Source organism: Phycodurus eques, chromosome 4 (genome assembly GCF_024500275.1).
Source record: "Phycodurus eques isolate BA_2022a chromosome 4, UOR_Pequ_1.1, whole genome shotgun sequence".
Lineage (NCBI taxonomy): Eukaryota > Metazoa > Chordata > Actinopteri > Syngnathiformes > Syngnathidae > Phycodurus > Phycodurus eques.
This window is the reverse complement of record NC_084528.1, coordinates 5113277-5132856: the sequence shown is the minus strand read 5'-3', so window position 1 is coordinate 5132856 and position 19580 is coordinate 5113277. Positions and strand designations below refer to the sequence as shown.

General features: G+C 41.2%; 1 protein-coding gene across 1 annotated transcript; it reads right to left on the bottom strand.

Annotated features, from left to right (window-relative positions):
* Positions 1-934: 934 nt before the first annotated feature.
* LOC133401145 (14-3-3-like protein) lies at positions 935-18663 on the bottom strand. Its single transcript, XM_061673715.1, has 6 exons — positions 18528-18663; positions 11186-11494; positions 4352-4475; positions 3612-3775; positions 2925-3020; positions 935-2180 (listed from the first exon to the last, which is right to left on the bottom strand). The coding sequence occupies exons 2-6, from the start codon at positions 11483-11485 to the stop codon at positions 2145-2147; spliced, it is 720 nt and encodes a 239-aa protein (XP_061529699.1). The 5' UTR covers positions 11486-11494; positions 18528-18663; the 3' UTR covers positions 935-2144.
* Positions 18664-19580: the final 917 nt, after the last annotated feature.

Here is a 19580-nt window from a genome sequence, read left to right as displayed (position 1 = left end):
GTGATGTCACTGACCGTTGTCTTTGGGTGTTTCTTCACAGCTCTCACAATGTTTGTCAACTGCTGTTGATACCCTCGGCCGACTTGTTCGATGTCTGTTGCTCAGTACACCAGTAGTTTTATTTTTCAGGACATTCCAAATTGTTGTACTGGCTATGCCCATAGTTTGTGCAAATAGCTCTGTTCGATTTTTCCTCTTCTCTCAGCTTCAAAATGGTTTTCTTTTCTCCCATATGCAGCTCTCTGGTCTTCATGTCTGACTAACAGCAAATGCAGTTTTCACAGGTGAAACCCAAAGCCAAAAACGAGCACTAATGTTTCGTCAAACACCTGAACAATAAGAAACCCCAGTCAGTCACATCTTGCAATATTTTTTCTCACTTGAAAAGTGGATGGCTTCAAACAAAACACATCGAGATGTAAATGCCATGAAATAAAAGCTGGAATTCTGAACTTTTGTCTCAGTCATCTTTTGATCTGTAACCCAAATATCTCCAGTATACAAGAACAAAGGAATTGACCTTGCCGTTCCAATGCTTTTGGAGGGGACTGAATTTATGTTCACAGGCGGCACAGTATATGACTGGTGAGCACAGCTGCTTGACAGTTCTGGGGATCTGGGTTCAAATCTGGCCTCCCCTGTGCAGCATTTGCATGTTCTTCCTGTGCCTGTGTGGGTTTCCTCCCACATCCCAAAAACATGCATGGTAGGTTAACTGAAGACTAAATTGCCCGTAGATGTGAATGTGAGTACGTACGAATGGTTGTTTGTCTATATGTGCCCTGCGCTTGGCTGGCAACCAGTTCAGGGTGTACCCTGCCTCTCGCCCAAGTGAGAGGCAGGGATAGGTTCCGGCATGCCCGCAACCCTAGTGAGGACAAGCGGTATGGAAAATATGTTCACTTTACATTTGAAAAACATGCTCAGACACAAGTTTTTATCTAAATTGTTGTCTTTGTAAGCTTAACAAACCATGGGTTGTTTAGGTAGTTGCCGTACAACTTCAACTGCATTTTGGATAACCAGACTTTGATCAGCAAAGCAGTGTTCAACATTCCACTGATGTTAGTGATATTAAGTTTTGTGGTTTTCCCAGTATTTTTAAATCATACCACTAACACTCTACAAATGACATTGATTAACAATGCCATGTACAACTGAAAATACTCTATTCATTGAATACAATTAATTAGTCCTGTGGACTAAATACTGTGCAATCAAAAACACTGCCCCAGTCAACCGAAATTGCTAGTTTGTGGATGAATTAAAACTTAAATTATCTTTATTGAACTTACACATCCCCCCTCCAAAAAAAAAAAAACATTGCTTGAGTGATTCCAAATCAAGCGGACAAAACTATCCAACCTGACAAAAACCTCTCACATCACAATGTTTGCCCAATATATGCATTTTAGATTGACAACAGGGATAGTAAAATGGAAAGTAGAAAAAGGTAAGCATTTTTTTCTCTGTGCCTAAATGAAAACCAGTAAAAAGGTGTGGACTCCAAACTTTGCAACTTATACAATAAAATATAGAAAGAAAATCCAAAAACAAGTAATTCAAATAGTGATAAATTCAAGCACTGGACAGTGATGGAATGTAACCTGTGAGTTCCGACTTGGCCGTTCTTTTTGTCTTGTTTTGTTGACTGCTTTCATTCCTCTAATTAGAGCAGCTGATGTCTCCTCTTGTGACGAGATAATTGTGATATTCACATTAACCACAGGAAGATAAGAAAACTAAGATCCCTCACATGAATGAGATGATGTACACACATAGTATAACTGCACTCTTATTTTTAAGGCTTGAAAGCCTGCTATCTGACCCACCACCGTTAAAGTATAAAACTTACTTGCCTCAGACAAAAAAAGTACTTTGATTAGCAGCCAATAACACACACCCATTAAATTCCAAATGTACCCTATACTGTACCCCCAGGCTCATAATTTCTACAAAAGAAAAAAAATGTAAACCCATATGAGTGACATGAGTTTTAACAGAGCTGAATACAAAATTCATTTTGGTGAGCTCTGGAGAACAATGACATTATTATGGTGGTCTCAGTGTTTGATGGTCTTGATAAAGATGAGTCAGGGTGATGGCAGGTGGACAAAGGACAAAAGGTTTTGCTCTCTGGGCTTCTATACATCCTCACATTGGTTGTCAGAATTCCACAACTGAGAAAAGAGGTGCAGAAAATGGAGGAGAGGACAGAGAATGGGAGATAGAAAAACAATATTAATTGGAAAGCATTTCTATTTATTCATTTATTTTTTTACAGTCCCCCTTTCCATGCAACTGTGGTAGGTGACAAGTGGTTCAAGTACATTGTAAGCTGGACCTTGGCTATCCCACTCCCAGCTACAGAAGCTGGCTCGAGGGCAGTGTAATATCACCTCTACGGCAGGGAAGCAGCCGGAGCTGGTGCGCGATGTCGAGAGGATTTGAGTAGACAGGGCGTGATTGGGAGGAACCTCCCACCCCCATCTGAACCTGAGTGGTTATTACTTATCAGACTTCTGTGATTGTCACTGATTGTCCATAACAATCATCATGTTCAGGCATAAGAGTGTCCCATATGTGCACTGGGCATCAGGACATCCTAAAGCAGTTTGATAAATCAACTTTGTGGTCATGTCATCGGACTTACTGCCGTATGTCTTAGAAACTCACATTTGGAGTTTTCCTCCGTGATCACAATGGTAATACAACACCAGACAAAAATAGGCTAAATATGGTCACACTTTTTTTTTTTATATATAAATTTTTTAGCCTTGTATTAATGTAGCTTGGAAAATAAAAAAAAATAAAAAGTTACAACCAGTATTTTTAGAATGTTGATGGACCACATCAATAACATAGGTTTAATGAATGAATAATAAATGCATCTGTGGTTCAGCTTTGCAAATTAAGAAACTTACTGTCAAGTTGTCTCTCAGTAGCTGCATGATAAGTGTACTGTCTTTGTATGAATCGTCATTCAGCGTTTCCAGCTCTGCAATGGCATTGTCAAAAGCCTGCAAGATTGAATAACAGTTTTAAAGGTTGGTTTCCTCTGTCATTCATCAGTAGAACTACCTGTCTGTTTGAGGCCAGCTTTTTGCACATGCATGCATTGTCTGCAAAGCATCACATTAAGTTACAATTTTAACAGTACAGTATACAAAAATTAAATCCTCAAAACATTACAGGTTAGGTTTCAATTAGAGGTGCAACAATTTATCATTAACAGACCTTGCATCTCAACAGTAAATATTCTGATTTCTGCAGTCCTCCATGAAAGCAGACTGATTATCTTCGTGTTTGATTTATTAAAAAAAAAAAAAAAAAAAGACATCTGCATTTTGGAAAACAATGGTCAACATGTTCCCAACCAAACCAGTAACTGAATCATAATCAGTTCATGTTTGTGCATTTTCTGCAATTTGAAAGAATGTCCTATTTTATTAATAAAGGAAGGGAAATTAAGTTTGTTGTCCAATTGATTGATTAATCGAAAAAATAATCCACAGATTAATCGATTGTTAAAATAATAATTAGTGGCAGCCCTAGTTTGAATCATATAATACAAAACTATTAACAACAAAACATTTATCAAGAATTCTTACCGTTTGAGCCAGTTGGCAGGCCTTTTCAGGCGAGTTGTGAATCTCATAGTAAAAAACTGAGAAATTGAGTGCAAGACCAAGACGGATTGGGTTTGTGGGCTGCATGTGTTGTGTGCTGCTGTCAAAAGCCTCTTGGTAGGCTTGTTCGGAGTCTTTGATGATTTCTGAAGTTAAAATAAAGATGACATACGTTACAACATTAAACGCAAATATATCTACCAACTACAATATTCAGTTTATCATGAATACATGACACAAAATAACACTCAGTAATGGATAGTACTAGAAGAGCTTGGTCTTTGTTTGTGGTCACTTGATGCCAAATGGGTAAACAGTGAGAAATGAGACAATGTTCATTTTCGTTTCAAAAGCTGCTGTGCTAATGAAAACAATGTTTGTGTGTAAGATCCCCTACGGTGGAAAACACATTGTTATCAACCTACAACCCTACATCAATAACTACAGTATTACAAAAATGTCTGAAATGTGCAGCAAACACCATAACCCCCCCCACACACACACACACAAACACATACACTTGTAAAACAACTTGAACATTGGGTGGTAGCTTGAGCACAGTAAACACTGTTGTGTGAGTGCCCCTGAAACATTTTATTTAACTAATACATCATTACACACCACCTACCTTTCACCTTGAATCACACAAAAGAATAAGAAATATGAACATTGAAACACAACCACATTCACAGATTGTTTAACCGTGATAAGTCCTCACATACCCTGCTTGTCATCCCCCGTTGCCACTTCGGCCTGGTAGCGGTGGTAGTCACCTTTCATTTTCAAATAGAAGACTTTGCTCTCCGGCGAAGTGGCTTTTGGAATGAGATGAACTTTTAAGAGATCCTGCGCAGAGTAAGAATGTAGGAAAAACACTGTAATTTGTAAATAATTAAGTGTCTATACATTTCAGAAATGAAAACATCAAATCATTGTTTGTACAAAGTGAGTACCTGTGGTGCTTTATCCAAAAGAATCACCCCTAATTTGATAAAGCATTGCCAAGTAAGCCAGCCACGTCCAATATCGTATATTTATTTGTGTGTACACCGAACATGTGAAGGCATACTGGTTGCCCGCAGTCCACATGCAACATCAAACAACAGTCCAAACATTTGCTCTTAGCCATTCTGTTTTTAGCTGTTTTTATTTGGATCATTATCCTGTTGGAAGACTAATGACCTGCAACTGAGACCAAGCTCTCTGAGACTAGGCAGCAGAATACCTTGATAGTCTTGAGATTTCATCATATCCTGCACAGATTCAAGACACCTTATGCCAGATGTAAGAGTGCAGCCTCAGAACATAACGGAGCCTCCTCCATGTTTAAACATAGAGGGAGTGTTCTTTTCTTTGTATGCTTCATTTTTGCATCTGTGAACACAGTTGATATGGCTTGCCAAAAAGCATGTTTTGTCTCATCTTTCCAAAGGACATCGTTTTTGCATCTGTGAACACAGTTGATATGGCTTGTCAAAAAGCATGTTTTGTCTCATCTTTCCAAAGGACATTCTCCAAGAAGCTTTGTTGGTTGTCAATGTCCATTTTAGCAAATTCCCGTCCTCTTATGTCATCATCCATGAAGTCAATTTTGATGCCAGCAACAAAAGATGGTGTAATCTGACACTGATTTACCTTGACCGTTAATTTCACCTTTTATTTCTTTGAACATTGTTCTGGGATCTTTGGTTATTGTTGGTATTGCCTCTCTCTTCAATTTGTCATCCATTTTTTTAGTCAGAGGACCCACCTTAGTTTTAACATGTCCCTATAGTCAAATTAATTCCAACACACTTTAGTTTAACATGTCCGTATGATAAAACTATTTTCAGTCTTTTTAGGGGTACCATAATTTTTGTCCAGGCTTGTTTTATCAGTTTGTTTTTCCAGTTTAAAGTTATTTCAGTGACCATTGGGGGTTTTTCTTTCAAAGAGGGGTTTTGCCACGAATCCAGCTCAGAAACTTGAGTTCCTGGTAGCAAAATGTCACTGTGGCCCATGTGGTTTGTGTTTCCATCGCACTTATTAGGTTAGGGTAGCTTAAGCAAATGAGGCTGATGCTGCTCATTACTGACACCTACTGGATCTAAAAAATCCTGGTATTTCAAGCTTTTGATGTCTTATTTTATATTGTAATCTAAATTTCAAATATTTTGTATACCTTTAAAACCTAACCCTTTATCCAGGTGAGGTAATTGTAATTCTCATTTGTAATGTCAACCTGGTTGCAGACAGTATTTACAGTTGGGAGTTTTATTATATACAGGTACAATAAATTTTCGATAAATTAGAATATGTTCTATTTTATTGAGATTACATACCTAAATAGATTGTGCAACAGAAGCTTGCAGATGATGTGATTCGATGTGATTTATCAGCTGGAAAATGCAACAGGGACATGAGATTGAAGCCTTACACAGTTCCAATACAAATGTGAGACAATAAATCACATCTCTCCAGGTGAGTCAACTGAGAAGTGATTCTCATTTGCAATGCCAACCTGGCTGCAGACAGTCTTTGCAGTAGAGTATTTTATTATATACAGGTACATTTAAATAAATTTGAATATATTTATTCTATGTTATCGAGATGACATACAGTGGGGCAACAAAGTATTTAGGCATCCACCAATTATGCAAGTTCTCCCACTTAAAAAGATGAATGGGCTGTAATTTTCATCATATACATGACCTGAGAGACATATGACATAATGGGGGGGGGGGATTCCAGGCGGAGGAGCAGCGGCTCTACTCTTGACCCCCTCCCAAATGACGAAGCTTCTCCCCCTAACTCTAAGGGAGAGCCCGGACACCTTGCAGAGGAAACTCATTACGGCAGTTTGTATCCAGGATCTTGTTCTTTCAGTCACGAGCTATAGGTGAGGGTAGGAACGTAGATCGACCGCTAAATTGAGCAATTTGCTTTAGCTCCTTCTTCATCCAAACGGACCGATACAAAGTCAGCATCACTGCAGATGCTGCACCCATCCGCCTGTCGATCTCCTGTTCCATTCTTCACTCATTTGTGAACAAGACCCCAAGATACTTCAACTCCTCCACTTGGGGCAGAATCTCATTCCCGACCTGGAGAGGGAAGTCCACCCTTTTCTGACTGAGGACCATGGTCTCAGATTTGGAGGTGCTGATTTTCATACCAACTGCTTCACACTCAGCTTGCGAACTGCTCCAGTGAGAGTTGGAGATCATGCCTTGATTAACCCAACAGAACCACATGATCAGGCCACCAAACACGACCCCGCTACACCTTGGCTACGCCTAGAAATTTTGTCCATAAAAGTTCTGAACAGAATCGGTGACAAAGGGCAGCCTTGTCGGACTGGAAACAAATCAAACTTACAGCCAGCAATGCGGAACAAACTCTGACACTGGTCGTACAGGGACCAAACAGTCCGTAACAGGGAGATCGGTATCCCATACTCCCGAAGCAACCCCCAACCCCCAAGGACTCCCCGAGAGACACGGTCGAACGCCTTCTCCAAGTCCACAAAACACACGGAGACTGTCCACGCACCCTCGAGGACCCTCCCTCAAAGACCCCAGACTCTGCTTCCTCATGGGAAGGCGTGTCGGTGGAATTTAGGAGGTCTTCCCACCGACTCACAACGTCCCGAGTCAAGGTCAGCAGCGCCCCATCCCCACGATACACAGTCTGGGGGATCCCCCGGGCCCCTGCAGAGAATTTCTTTTAAAAACATAAATTAAGCAATCTGGAAGACTGAAGAGTACAATAAGGCAAAAAATTTTATTAAAACTAAAATTCTTCAGGAAGAAAAACGTATTTACACCGCTCAAGTACATGTTGATGTACAAATTTAATATTAAAATTAAATTTGCCTTATTTCTTTGCTTTTTTGTTCAGCGAGCCCCCCGCCACCCCAGGCAAAACTCATCGGATCTATACGATCCACGAAAATGGCCTATTTCGAGTTTAAAACGGCGAATTTTGCTGAAAAGTGACTGATTTGCATGTATGATGGTGGACCAGAATTTCCTCTAAGCCATCCGGAAGTCGTTTTCATGGCCTCACCGAACTCCTCCAATGTTTTTGCCTCAGAGACCACCAAACCTGCCATCCACTTGGCCAGTCGGTACCCATCAGCTGCCTAGCGCCTGAAGAGTCACAAAGGCTAAAAAGGCCCGACAGGACTCCTTCAGTTTGACCCCATCCCGCCACGAGAGGCACCGACCACAGCTCCGGTCGGCCGCCTCAGCAATGGAGGCTGGTCCACTTGGAATCAATGTCCCCCACCTCCCCCGGGACAGAAGTTCTACCGAAGGTGGGAGTTGAACCTCCTTTTGACAGGGGATTATGCCCAACGTTCCCAGCAGAGCCTCACAATACGTTTGGGCTTGCCAGGTCGGACTGGCATCTTCCCCCAGCATCGGAGCAAACACACCACCAGGTGGTGATCAGTTGACAGCTCTGCCCCTCTCTTCACCCGAGTGTCCAAGACATGCGGCCGCGAGTCTGATGACAAAACCACAAATTCGATTATCGAACTGCGGCCTAGGGTGTCCTGGTGCCAAGTGCACATATGGACACCCTTATGCTTGAACATGGTGTTCGTCATGGACAATCTGTTGTGAGTACAGAAATCCAATAACAGAACACTGCTCGGGTTCTGATCAGGGGAGCAGTTCCTCCCAATTACGTGTTAAATTAAAATATGTACAATTGTTTGAGACTTCACAGTTGTGTCAAGATGCCAAACAGAAAAGGATTATTTTTTTTCTTAAGTTAAGCACTTTATTTGAACACACAACTTTCAATTTTTATTTCTTTGCTCTTATTGTGAAATGCAGCCCTATTTTTATTTAGTAAATGAGTGAACATTACATAGTTGTGCACATATGTTCGATTACCAGGGCAGATTTTGTAAAATGTGTACAATTCTTTATTATGCTCTAATATCATCATATCAGTGGCATAAAAAGAACCCAGCAACAATACTATAATTTACCCTGAAAATATATTGTTCCAAAGAATTTGCTTTCGTGGCAGGCATAAACACAATATATTAAAACGGAGCAAGAGCAATGAATAGAAATATTGTACAAACAATATAAGAGTCACAACTGCAATAAAAAGCTGCAATATAGTGGGACCGCGAAGCAAGAACCGTGATATAGCAGAGAATTACTGTATCTGTATTCCATGATGATAAATTGCAGGGACTCATTGTTCCAGGGCTGGGACTCATTGTTTCCATGAAATGTACATCCCGGGACTCACATAATCTCAAGTGTAAAATGATCTATACTGTTGAATGTTCAAATACACAGCATTTGTTTTTTTCTTCGGTTTTGTTCACAAAAAATACTAGCTCAAAGCTAACAATGAATGAAAAACACCATTGACGAGCTAATGAAAATTAGCATTGTACTCGCAGCACATATCTCTCAAAATAATGAATATTGATACACAAATGCTGTATAACCACATACAAACAGGCAATATAACAATACTCTGGCATATATTCTTCAAACTCTATGAAAACCGTGTTATAATAATATTTAATCGTGACTTCTACTCTCTTTGTTTCTGCATGTGGAGAAAGCAAATACTGCTCCCACCATATACTGAAAAAAAAAAAACAATTCAACTTTATTTTGCATTTTAAAAGTATAATTTGTATTTGAGATCATTTTTCATGATTTTCTATTTTTTTTAATCTACTGAAATGTAGAATATGCTTATGTTTAAGCAGTGGTGATGTTGCAATTTAAATATATTTTGATATTGATTTCATTTAGTTATTTTGCAGGATCGAATATAATTTCGATATATTTTATTCAATTGTAGTACATTCTTATTTTTAAAGTTACTTTATGTAACCCATTGGTTCATAAAAAATTGGTCAGTTTTTGTCATATTGACTGTTGGTGATTATAGTTCTCTGTTTCAGTAATATTACCTTATCATGCCTTTTCTAACATTCCGTACTAAAAACTAAGTATTATGATTATTGCTGATATCGGATCAGGCCGAGATCAGTATGGCCAAAATTCAAGGCTACAATATCGGTATCGGATCCGAAGTGAAAAAGTTGGATCGGGACATCTCGAGTTTTTATCGATATATTCCTCAATTTCCATCATGATTGGTCAAAAGTCACTCTGAGGGAGCGCATGGCAGCTAGCAGATGGTTAAATGTAACATGCCAAGCTCACAAACGGTTAAAAACTGAAAAGCCCAAGTACTTTAATTTTACTTGTAAAGTGGGTGCTGTCGATAAGATACATTGTTCCCTGTCGCCAGCACACAAATGTAATTAAATATTGCCGAAATTTCTCACAAGTTTGTGACACGTGTTTCAGGCAGCAGGCTTTAAAATTTTTTTTTTTTTTTAAATAACGTTGACAATCACAACCGCGTGGAGGCACACAAGAAAGCAGTAGATTTGGATAAAAATCCTTTAATGTTATCGGAAATATACAAAATTACCATTCAACGGGCTTTGAGCCATGCCCCTAACAGCGAGAAGGATCGGGTGAGTAAATTCAATCGATCGGCAGTGTTATATGGTATATATTGTGTGTATGGCACAAGGTGGAAGGATATATGATTTATTTATTTTTATTTATTTATTTATTTTTTTTTTTAAGGGGAAAAATTAATTTATTTTATCTCATCAATTGCAAGACAAAAATAATTTTACATAGCAATAATTGCTATAAAAAAAATAGTATTTCAGACTCTGAAACATCAAAATGCACTGCAAAAGCATGGAGTTTTTGCTTACGCCTATGTCACCAATATTAAGGGTAGTGTGCATCCTTTTCTCACCTCCATTATGATGGGATGCCATAGTGAAGGGCTTGACAAAGATAATACTGGAGAATGTACCAAAATCAGTATAAAATGTTCGAGACACGATGCATGCGTGTACATGACAAGCGCTCAAGTAAACAACAGCGGCTATTCCCAGAACTGCTCTGGCAGCGGACAATTCTGGAACTAACAGACTTAGCTCACTATGCGCAGGTGTTTTGAGTTCCAGCCGGACACTACCATTTGTGCAGTTTGTCCGTGAAATCCAGCGTTTATTGGTTCTGAGACCGTTAGTTTGAGGTTTTACTGTAGCAAAGTGGATGACGGAGCAAGTGCTTGTTTTGTTAGTGATGTTTGCGCTGTTACCAAGTTTGGTATGTTTCTACTTTACATTAGTGGCCAATTTCATTCTATAATTGGGACAATAAATCAAAAAAAGTGATGTGCACACAATATCCCTCATGATGTAATTAAAATGAATGTAGTTAAAGAGTGTATTGTCCACACATTTTCTTTCTATATTGCATTTTTTTATTTTATTTATTATTGTAAATGTATATTTCGTGGTTGGTATGTTGGCGAGAGGTGGGACGGAGTTCTATTTTCTAATGAACCAGAATGCCAAAGAAAGATGGTAGTCCCAAACATACTACTTTGTATTCTTGATTTTTGTTTTCTGGTTTAAAAAGAGAACCAAGTTAACCATGACTAGTTTCACTAGCCTCAAAGAAATTTAATAATGTACATGACAAAATAAAGCTCACCAGAACATCCTGGCAGATTCCCTTGAGCTCAGCCTCAATTTTCTCCCGGTACTCTTTGGCTAATTCCTTTCTTCTGTCGTTTTCCTTCCCCTCAATGCTGACCAAAACACGCCAAGAAGAACGACGGGCCCCAACTCCATTCTTGTAGGCCACAGAAAGCAGGTTGCGCTGCTCGCTGGTTAGTTCTACGTCATTATTTTCTGTTGCAGACTTCATCGCGGCAGCCATGTCGTCATACCGCTCCGCTTGCTCAGCCAGTTTGGCCTTTTTGATCAAGTACTCCTTGGTTTCCCCACTCATGATGGCTCACTGGAAAACAAATGCAAAATGAAAGAGGAAGTCAAAAACCACTCAAGGAAATACTGAACCAGACTACTGACACCCATAAAAGGTAGTGTAGCCCAAACTTTAAGCCCCAACTTTTAACACTTCATATTCCCGGTAACAGTAGATATGGAATTTATTCCCCTGTGCCTTTCAGACAGAACAAGGCATGGGCCAGTTACCGGTTTGACGGTATAACACAATTTTAAAAAGTCACTGTTTGAAAACAGATAACACTTCCACCATTGGTATGAGCTGTTTTTTTTGTTTAGTTTTTTCATGAAATAAAGTGCAGGGAGTGACACAGTGGACGACAAGTTAGAAGATCTACCTCACAGTTCTGAGGGAATGGGTTCAAATTCAGCCTCTCCTGTGTGGAGTTTGCATGTTGTCCCCGTGCTTGTGCGGGTTTTCTCAGGGTAATGCGGTTTCCTCCCACATCCCAAAAACAGGCATGGTAGGTTAATTGAAGACTAAATTGCCCATTGGTGTGAATGTGAGTGAGAGTGCGAATGGTTGTTTGCTTATATGCACTTGGCTGGCGACCAGTTGAGGGCGTACCCCACCTCTCGCCCAGAGTCAACTGGGATAGGCTCCAGCACGCCCGCGACCCTAGTGAGGATAAGCAGCTTGGAAAATGGATGGATGGATGGATAAAGTGCAGGGCTCCGGCAGTGTGCAGACAATGCATTATAATGAATATATGATACAGTGGTGTCAAAGTGTTTGCCCCCTTCCTGATTTATTGTTTATTTTATGGCAAGTTTGCCACACTTAAATGTTTCCCATCAAACACATTTGAATATTAGTCAACGACAACAACTAAAAACAACATGCAGTTTTTAAATGTTTTTTATTATTAAGGGAGGGAAAAAAACCTTACATGGTCCTGTGTGAAAAAGTGAGTGCCCGCCCCCTGTTAAAACATAACTAACTGCAGTTTAGCATACCTAAGTTCAATATCTCTAGACACACCCAGGTCTGATACTGCCACACCTGTTCTCAATCAAGAAATCACGTAAATAGCACCTGCCAGGCAAAGTCGACCAAAAGATCCTCAAAAGCTAGACATCATGCAGAGATCCAAAGAAATTCAAGGGAAAAAATTAGAAAGTAATTGATATCTGTCAGTGTGGAAACGGTTGTAAAGTCATTACTAAAGCTTTGGGACTTCAGCTTCCCAGGAGTGACCGACCAACCAAAATCACCCCAGAGCGCAGCGACGGCTCATCCAAGAGGTCACAAAAGACCCCACAACAACATCCAAAGAACTGCAGGCCTCACTTGCCTCAGTTAAGGTAAGTGTTCTCCACCATAAGAAAGAGACTGGTCAAAAATGGTCTGCATTGCAGAGTTGCAAGACATAAGAACAGAACATAAGGCTCGTCTCAATTTTGCCAGAAGACATCTTGATGATCTCCAAGACTTTTGGGAAAATACTCTGTGGTCTGATGAGACAAAAGTTGAACTTTTTAGAAGGTCTGTGTCCCATTACATCTGGCTTAAATGTAACAGCATTTCAGAAAAAGAACATAACAGTAAAATGCGGTGGCGGTCGTGTGACGGTTTGGGGTTGTTTTGCTACTGGACCTGGAAGACTTGCTGTGATAAACAGAACCATGAATTCTGATGTCTACCAAAATATCCTGAAGGAGAATGTCCGGCCATCTGTTCATGACCTCAAGCTGTTCTTGTTTTGCAGCAGGACAATGATCCAAAAAACACCAGCAAGTCCACCTCTGAATGGCTGAAGAAAAACAAAATGAAGATTTGGAGTGGCCCAGTCAAAGTCCTGACCTGCATCCTATTGAGATGCTGTGGCATGACCTTAAAAGGGATGTTCATGCTCTGAAACCCTCAAATGTGGCTGAATTACAACAATTCTGCAAAGATGAGTGGGCCAAAATTCCTTCCACAGCGCTGTAAAAGACTCAATGCAAGTTATCACAAACGCTCGATCGCAGTTGTTGCTGCTCAGGGTGGGCCAACCCGTTATTAGGTTTAGGGGGGAAATCACGATATGATTGGCGGCTACATCCAGGATGGCTGGATGCAGCTCCCAATCGTATTGCAGCAGAACTTGAGTGAGATTCATAAAAATGCAGCAGACAAGTAAACTCAGTTTCTGCAAAACTTCCCTCTCCCCAACCACTTCATCCAGCTCTTCCAGGGGGATCCCGAGGCGTTCCCAGGCCAGCCGAAGGACGTAGTCTCTCCAGCGTGTCCTGGGTCGTCCCCGGGGTCTCCTCCCGGTGGGACGTGCCCGGAACACCTCACCAGGGAGGCGTCTGGGAGGCATCCGAATCAGATGCCCCAGCCACCTCATCTGGCTCCTCTCAATGCGGAGGAACAGCGGCTCTACTCTGAGATCCTCCCGGATGACCGAGCTTCTCACCCTAAGGGAGAGCCCGGACACCCCGCGGAGGAAACTCATTTTGGTCGCTTGTATCCGGGATCGCGTTCTTTCGGTCACGACCCACAGCTCATGACCATAGGTGAGGGTAGGAACGAAGATCGACCGGTAAATTGAGAGCTTCGCCTTAGCTCCTTCTTTACCACAACGGACCGATACAAAGTCCGCATCACTGCAGATGCTGCACCGATCCGCCTGTCGATCTCCCGTTCCATTCTTCCCTCACTCGTGAACAAGACCCCAAGATACTTGAACTCCTCCACTTGGGGCAGGATCTCGTCCCCGACCTGGAGAGGGCATGCCACACCCTTTTCCGACTGAGGACCATGGTCTCTGATTTGGAGGTGCTGATTCTCATCCCAGCCGCTTCACACTCGGCTGCGAACTGCTCCAGTGAGAGTTGGAGCTCACGGCTTGATGAAGCCAACAGAACCACATCATCAGCAAAAAGCAGAGATGCAATACTGAGGCCACCAAACCGGAAATTACCTAGAAATTCTGTCCATAAAAGTTATCAACAGAATCGGCGACAAAGGGCAGCCTTGGCGGAGTCCAACCCTCACCGGGAACGAGTCCGACTTACTGCCGGATATGCGAACCAAACTCTGACTCCAGTCGTACGGGGACTGAACAGCCCGTATCAGGGGGTTTGGTACCCCATACTCCCGAAGCACCCTCCACAGGACTCCCCGAGGGACACGGTCGAACACCTTCTTCAAGTCCACAAAACACATGTAGACTGGTTGGGCGAACTCCCATGCACCCTCGAGGACCCTGCCGAGGGTGTAGAGCTGGTCCACTGTTCCACGGCCAGGACGAAAACCACACTGCTCCTCCTGAATCTGAGATTCGACTTCCCGACGGACCCACCTCTCCAGCACCCCTGAATAGACCTTACCAGGGAGGCTGAGCAGTTATATTAAACTGAAAAATACATTTGTGTGATTGTTCTCCTGTAGGTTTATACATTTAATACAGATTGCATATATTTTAGTTTCATTTAGAATTTTTTTTGCAGAAAGGATTCAAGTATTTTATATTGTTCAATTGCAGGTTTTGGTCACTTAAGGCATTTATTTTTTTATTTTAACTAAAAATGGTATGTTTACTAATGTACCAAATATTACGTATATATTTGGTTTGAAAATAAAAGACTGTATTCAATAGAAAAAAAATTACATACCCAGCGATTTAAAAAATTATACATCTTAGAGCAGTAATTGCAGTACTGCGATTTTTCCTCTTTGGCGACAGAGGTGATGCTGGGAAACATAATAAATCTGCACAGAGACACATGAACAATTAGCACCGATGCACAATTATGCCTGGCAACATTTGATTTCAACAATGTAAAAGAGGCAAGGACTCAGAATTCACTTAACCAGTGTATTTAATGAATCACTGATATTTGTGAGGACACCTATTAATTGGTCAAGGCAGTCATTTATGCCGCCTATTGCCCTCACAATCTCTTCTTGTGACTCCAGCACAAAACGGGTGAGGACACGGCCAGCCGGAAGGGCAGCAGCAGCTGGTTGTTGGGAGTGTAATTGCGTCGGAGAAGCTGGGGATGCCGGAGGAGACTCCAGGAATGGTGGAGGAATCGAATACTCCGCGTCTGTGACACCAGTGGTGTCAGGGACGATGGAGGATTCCTCCACGTGTGTGACACCAGATACACTGGGGACGGTGGACGAATCCTCCAAACATGTAGCACATGGCTGCGACTGAGTCCTCTCCTGTGTATTAAAATAATAAATTGAGTAATGAGAGTCAAAGTTTTTGATATTTTCTTTGATATGCTGACATGCTTCTATTTGAAATCAAAAGATTACAAATACCATGCATAAAACATTTACGCATGAACCTTTATCTCATAGGGCTGAGTGTAGGTTACCGTATGAACACATTTATGAGTTATAAAAATACTTGGGATTTACCTTGGGGGTAATCAGTCAGCTACATGTGCTCCCACCACCCTTGAGAGAGCAGTGTCACCCATGGTTGCAGCAACTCTCTCCTCGAACTGGGTAAGGCCCTGCGCCCCGGTTCCTCCGCCTGTTTTTCCCCACACTTTGGCGGTGGGTAGCGGTCCTCCGCTTCACATCTACCTTTATGTCTTCAGACCCCACAGCATTGACAGCCGCACACACGCTGTCCCATTTACTCCTCTTTCGCTTGTTGTTGACCCCGGAGGACAGTGTGCCAAAGAGGATTTTCTTGCACGCTTCCACTTCATTGAGCAGCGTCTCAACTTCACATTCAGAAAATGTTTTTATTACCTTGCTCATTTTCTTTTTTTATGGTCATGCAGAGATTGGGATCAAAGGTGCACGGGTCATTTAAATATGATTTGCATAGTTAAATATGGGCGTGGACAGGGAGGGGTCAGCTACTCCAACATGTGCGCTCAATTCTATGTTGATTGGGATGTACAAAGGAAATGTGCTTGGATTCATGCGTACGCACAGATTCATACATCTGGATACGTTTTCCGGATTTGAGCGGACGCCATGTTTCCGTAGTAAATCCATGCAAGTCTTTGAACATGAGGGCCCTGGTCTCCTCTGCTGCCACTGACGTCACACCAGGACATGGGGGCACCTGGATTTTGGCGATGAAAAGGGGAGTTCCAAAGGTAATTGGTTATTAACCAAATTGGTTATTAAAATGGATTGATATTGGAAAGGACTGACAATTTCCTTTTTTATCAAAAAAATACATAGTCAACGTTAGTGAAATATGGACCACAAAGACCTCATGCTTCCTTTAATCATGTTGCAACTTGCATGTTTGTTGCATCACTCACAATTACGTCAATACCACACATTTTGAATGTCGCGTATATGATTATGGCACAGCACAAGTGATGAGATGCTGAAACATTTAACCATCTCTCTGGATTCTCTTTCCATTAAGTCTTGCATTGCTTTAGAACATCAATAGTGTGTAATAAATAATTAACTGCCTTTAAATATCAAATATTGATCTTAATAGTAGTGTATTTTCCATTTTGTACATGTTCATGTAATGTGTCCTCTACATTTAACCGACTACACTATAACACACTGGAACAGGGGCTGCGACTCGTAGAGCACAGGAGCAGGTTTTATTTTTAGTGTTTCGTGCCTTGAAAAAAAAAAAAAAAAAAAGGCACGAAAAAATTTATATATTATTGAGCCCCCCAATATGCACTGGGACATCAGAAATAAAATAATTTTCAATGCAATGGTAAATAGAATTGGGCTGAGAGGTCCTTGGAAGAAATTAGTCCTGAGACTTTGGAAGAAGCGCTTCAGGACACAGCCAACAAACATTTACACAAAAGGCAAGTACTGAATCTCAAGACAAGCCAAACCTAAACTCCAGCGTGACGAAACAGTGCTTAAGTCTTGAATCTTTGCAGGCGTAACACGGTAATTTTCGTTGTGTTTAAAAATAAATAAATAAATAAAAAAGACAGCTGTACTTGTATTATATGCTTCACCTTACTGGGTGCTAATATATCTATTGACTCTAGTTTTTCACTGTGTTAGAGGATTGCAGATGGTGGCTCATGCTACAACCTGCAAATAAAGTTAAGAACCGCCTGAAAACGTCTCGCCTCCTCATTGAGCCGAGAGACGGCTACAGTAGAGGAGGATATCATATGACTGTAAAGTATATAGTACGACTGTAACATGGCGGTTTAGACAAATGACGTACTGGAAATCCATTTACATACTTGTCCAAGCCTTCCGTACAAAACACAAATCCCCCCCCCCCCACTCTTTTCCCGCAGATATACACCACACCCATCCCCACACCTGCGTCTCGCCCAACAAGCTACGTGCAAAATGGAAAACTTTTAGGCCCAGGCTTTAACCCGCTCGAAGGCCAATCAACGATTATAATTTCACAAACTACCTCCCATTCGAAAGCAAATTATGAACGGACATATCATCGAAAACAGCGTAATGTACGCGATAACATTAGCCCTCTCGTAACCCCTTTTCAGAATGGCACCGGCTATTTCCTGAAAGTGACCTCGGCAAACTGGCAACGTTTAACATTCGGGCCACAAGGTCGCAGATACTACAAATGGCTTTTCTGACACATGAATCGTAACCAACTCACGCACAATCTATAAACTATTTCCAAAGCAAAAACATTTGTCAAAGCGGTACAAAGGTTGTTTGAACAGTTACGGTCTGTTCTCTCCAAGCGTACAACTAACGTCTTGTTGTTCAAAATGACGTTAGAAAAGTTCAAGATCTCAAATCATATAGAATAACGAAGAATTCAATGTAAGAATTAGCTACAAATACATAACCACCAAAAAAAACAACTTGGTTTTCTTCGTAGTGTGGTGTACTACTGTTGAGTTAGCATACACAGCCCAACAGGTCCTATATTCTCGTTGAAAGCAGCTAATAGACCTCTCAATTGTAGTAGAGCTAGCCATTGTTCCTGGTCTGCTTATTGTCGGCGCTTTTCCGGCAAATCCAAGGTCAGTTACAGAAAGCCAGGACAATTTGTCGCCCCATTTGTTACACGGCGAAAGTCAAGCAGTCGCCTGTGCTAAGGCGACAATGCAGTCGCAATACGTTTTCTGTCTATTCCTACCTGTGTAATGGCTGATAGCAGCGGCTTTGCCTTTCAACTTCCAGCTGCTTCTCAGCGTTGTCAGTGCGAACAGTCGATAGCGTTTACTTTTCCTTCCAATTTCACTCGTTCAAGGCGCTGCCCGTACGAGGGTGGATGACGTAGACATCACCATAGCAACCAAAGCGGTAAGCATCTTGGGAGATGAAGTTTCAATAGCAATAGCACACGACGTACTGGACTACTACTACTGAGGGCCCCAAGAAGGAAGGAGGTCCCACTTTAACTTCCATCCATCCATTTTCTGAACCGATTTATCCTTTATCCTTTTCATGCGGGCTGTGTTTAATTATCTTATTACAACATGCGGCTGGCCATTAAAAAATGTGCAGTGGGCTATAAATGGCCTTGGGACAGAATTTGGACACTCCACAGTACTTGAATTGAAGTTAACTTGTTAGATCAGAGGAGGACAAACTTTTTCTTCTAAGGGCTGCATAGAGAAAAATTGAAGACTGCAAGGGCCACTTTGCCATTCTCAAGTTTAATTGAGTCAACATGCTAGAACCAATCAATCGAACGATTGATCTACAATCTACAACCCCAATTCCAATGAAATTGGGATGTTGTGTTAAACATAAATAAAAACAGAATAAATGATTTGCAAATCATGTTCAACCTATATTTAATTTAATACACGACAAAGACAAGATATTTAATGTTCAGGCTGATAAACTTGATTGTTTTTTGCAAATAATCATTAACTTAGAATTTTATGGCTGCAACACATTCCAAAAAAGCTGGGACAGGTGGCAAAAAAGATTGAGAAAGTTGAGGAATGCTCATCAAACACCTGTTTGGAACATCCCACAGGTGAATAGGCTAATTGGGAACAGGTGGGTGCAATGATTGGGTATAAAAGGAGCTTCCCTGAATTGCATTCATATTCAAAGATGGGGCGAGGTTCACCTCTTTGTGAACAAGTGCGTGAGAAAATAGTCGAACAGTTTAAGGACAATATTCCTCAACGTACAATTGCAAGGAATTTAGGGATTTCATCATCTATGGTCCATA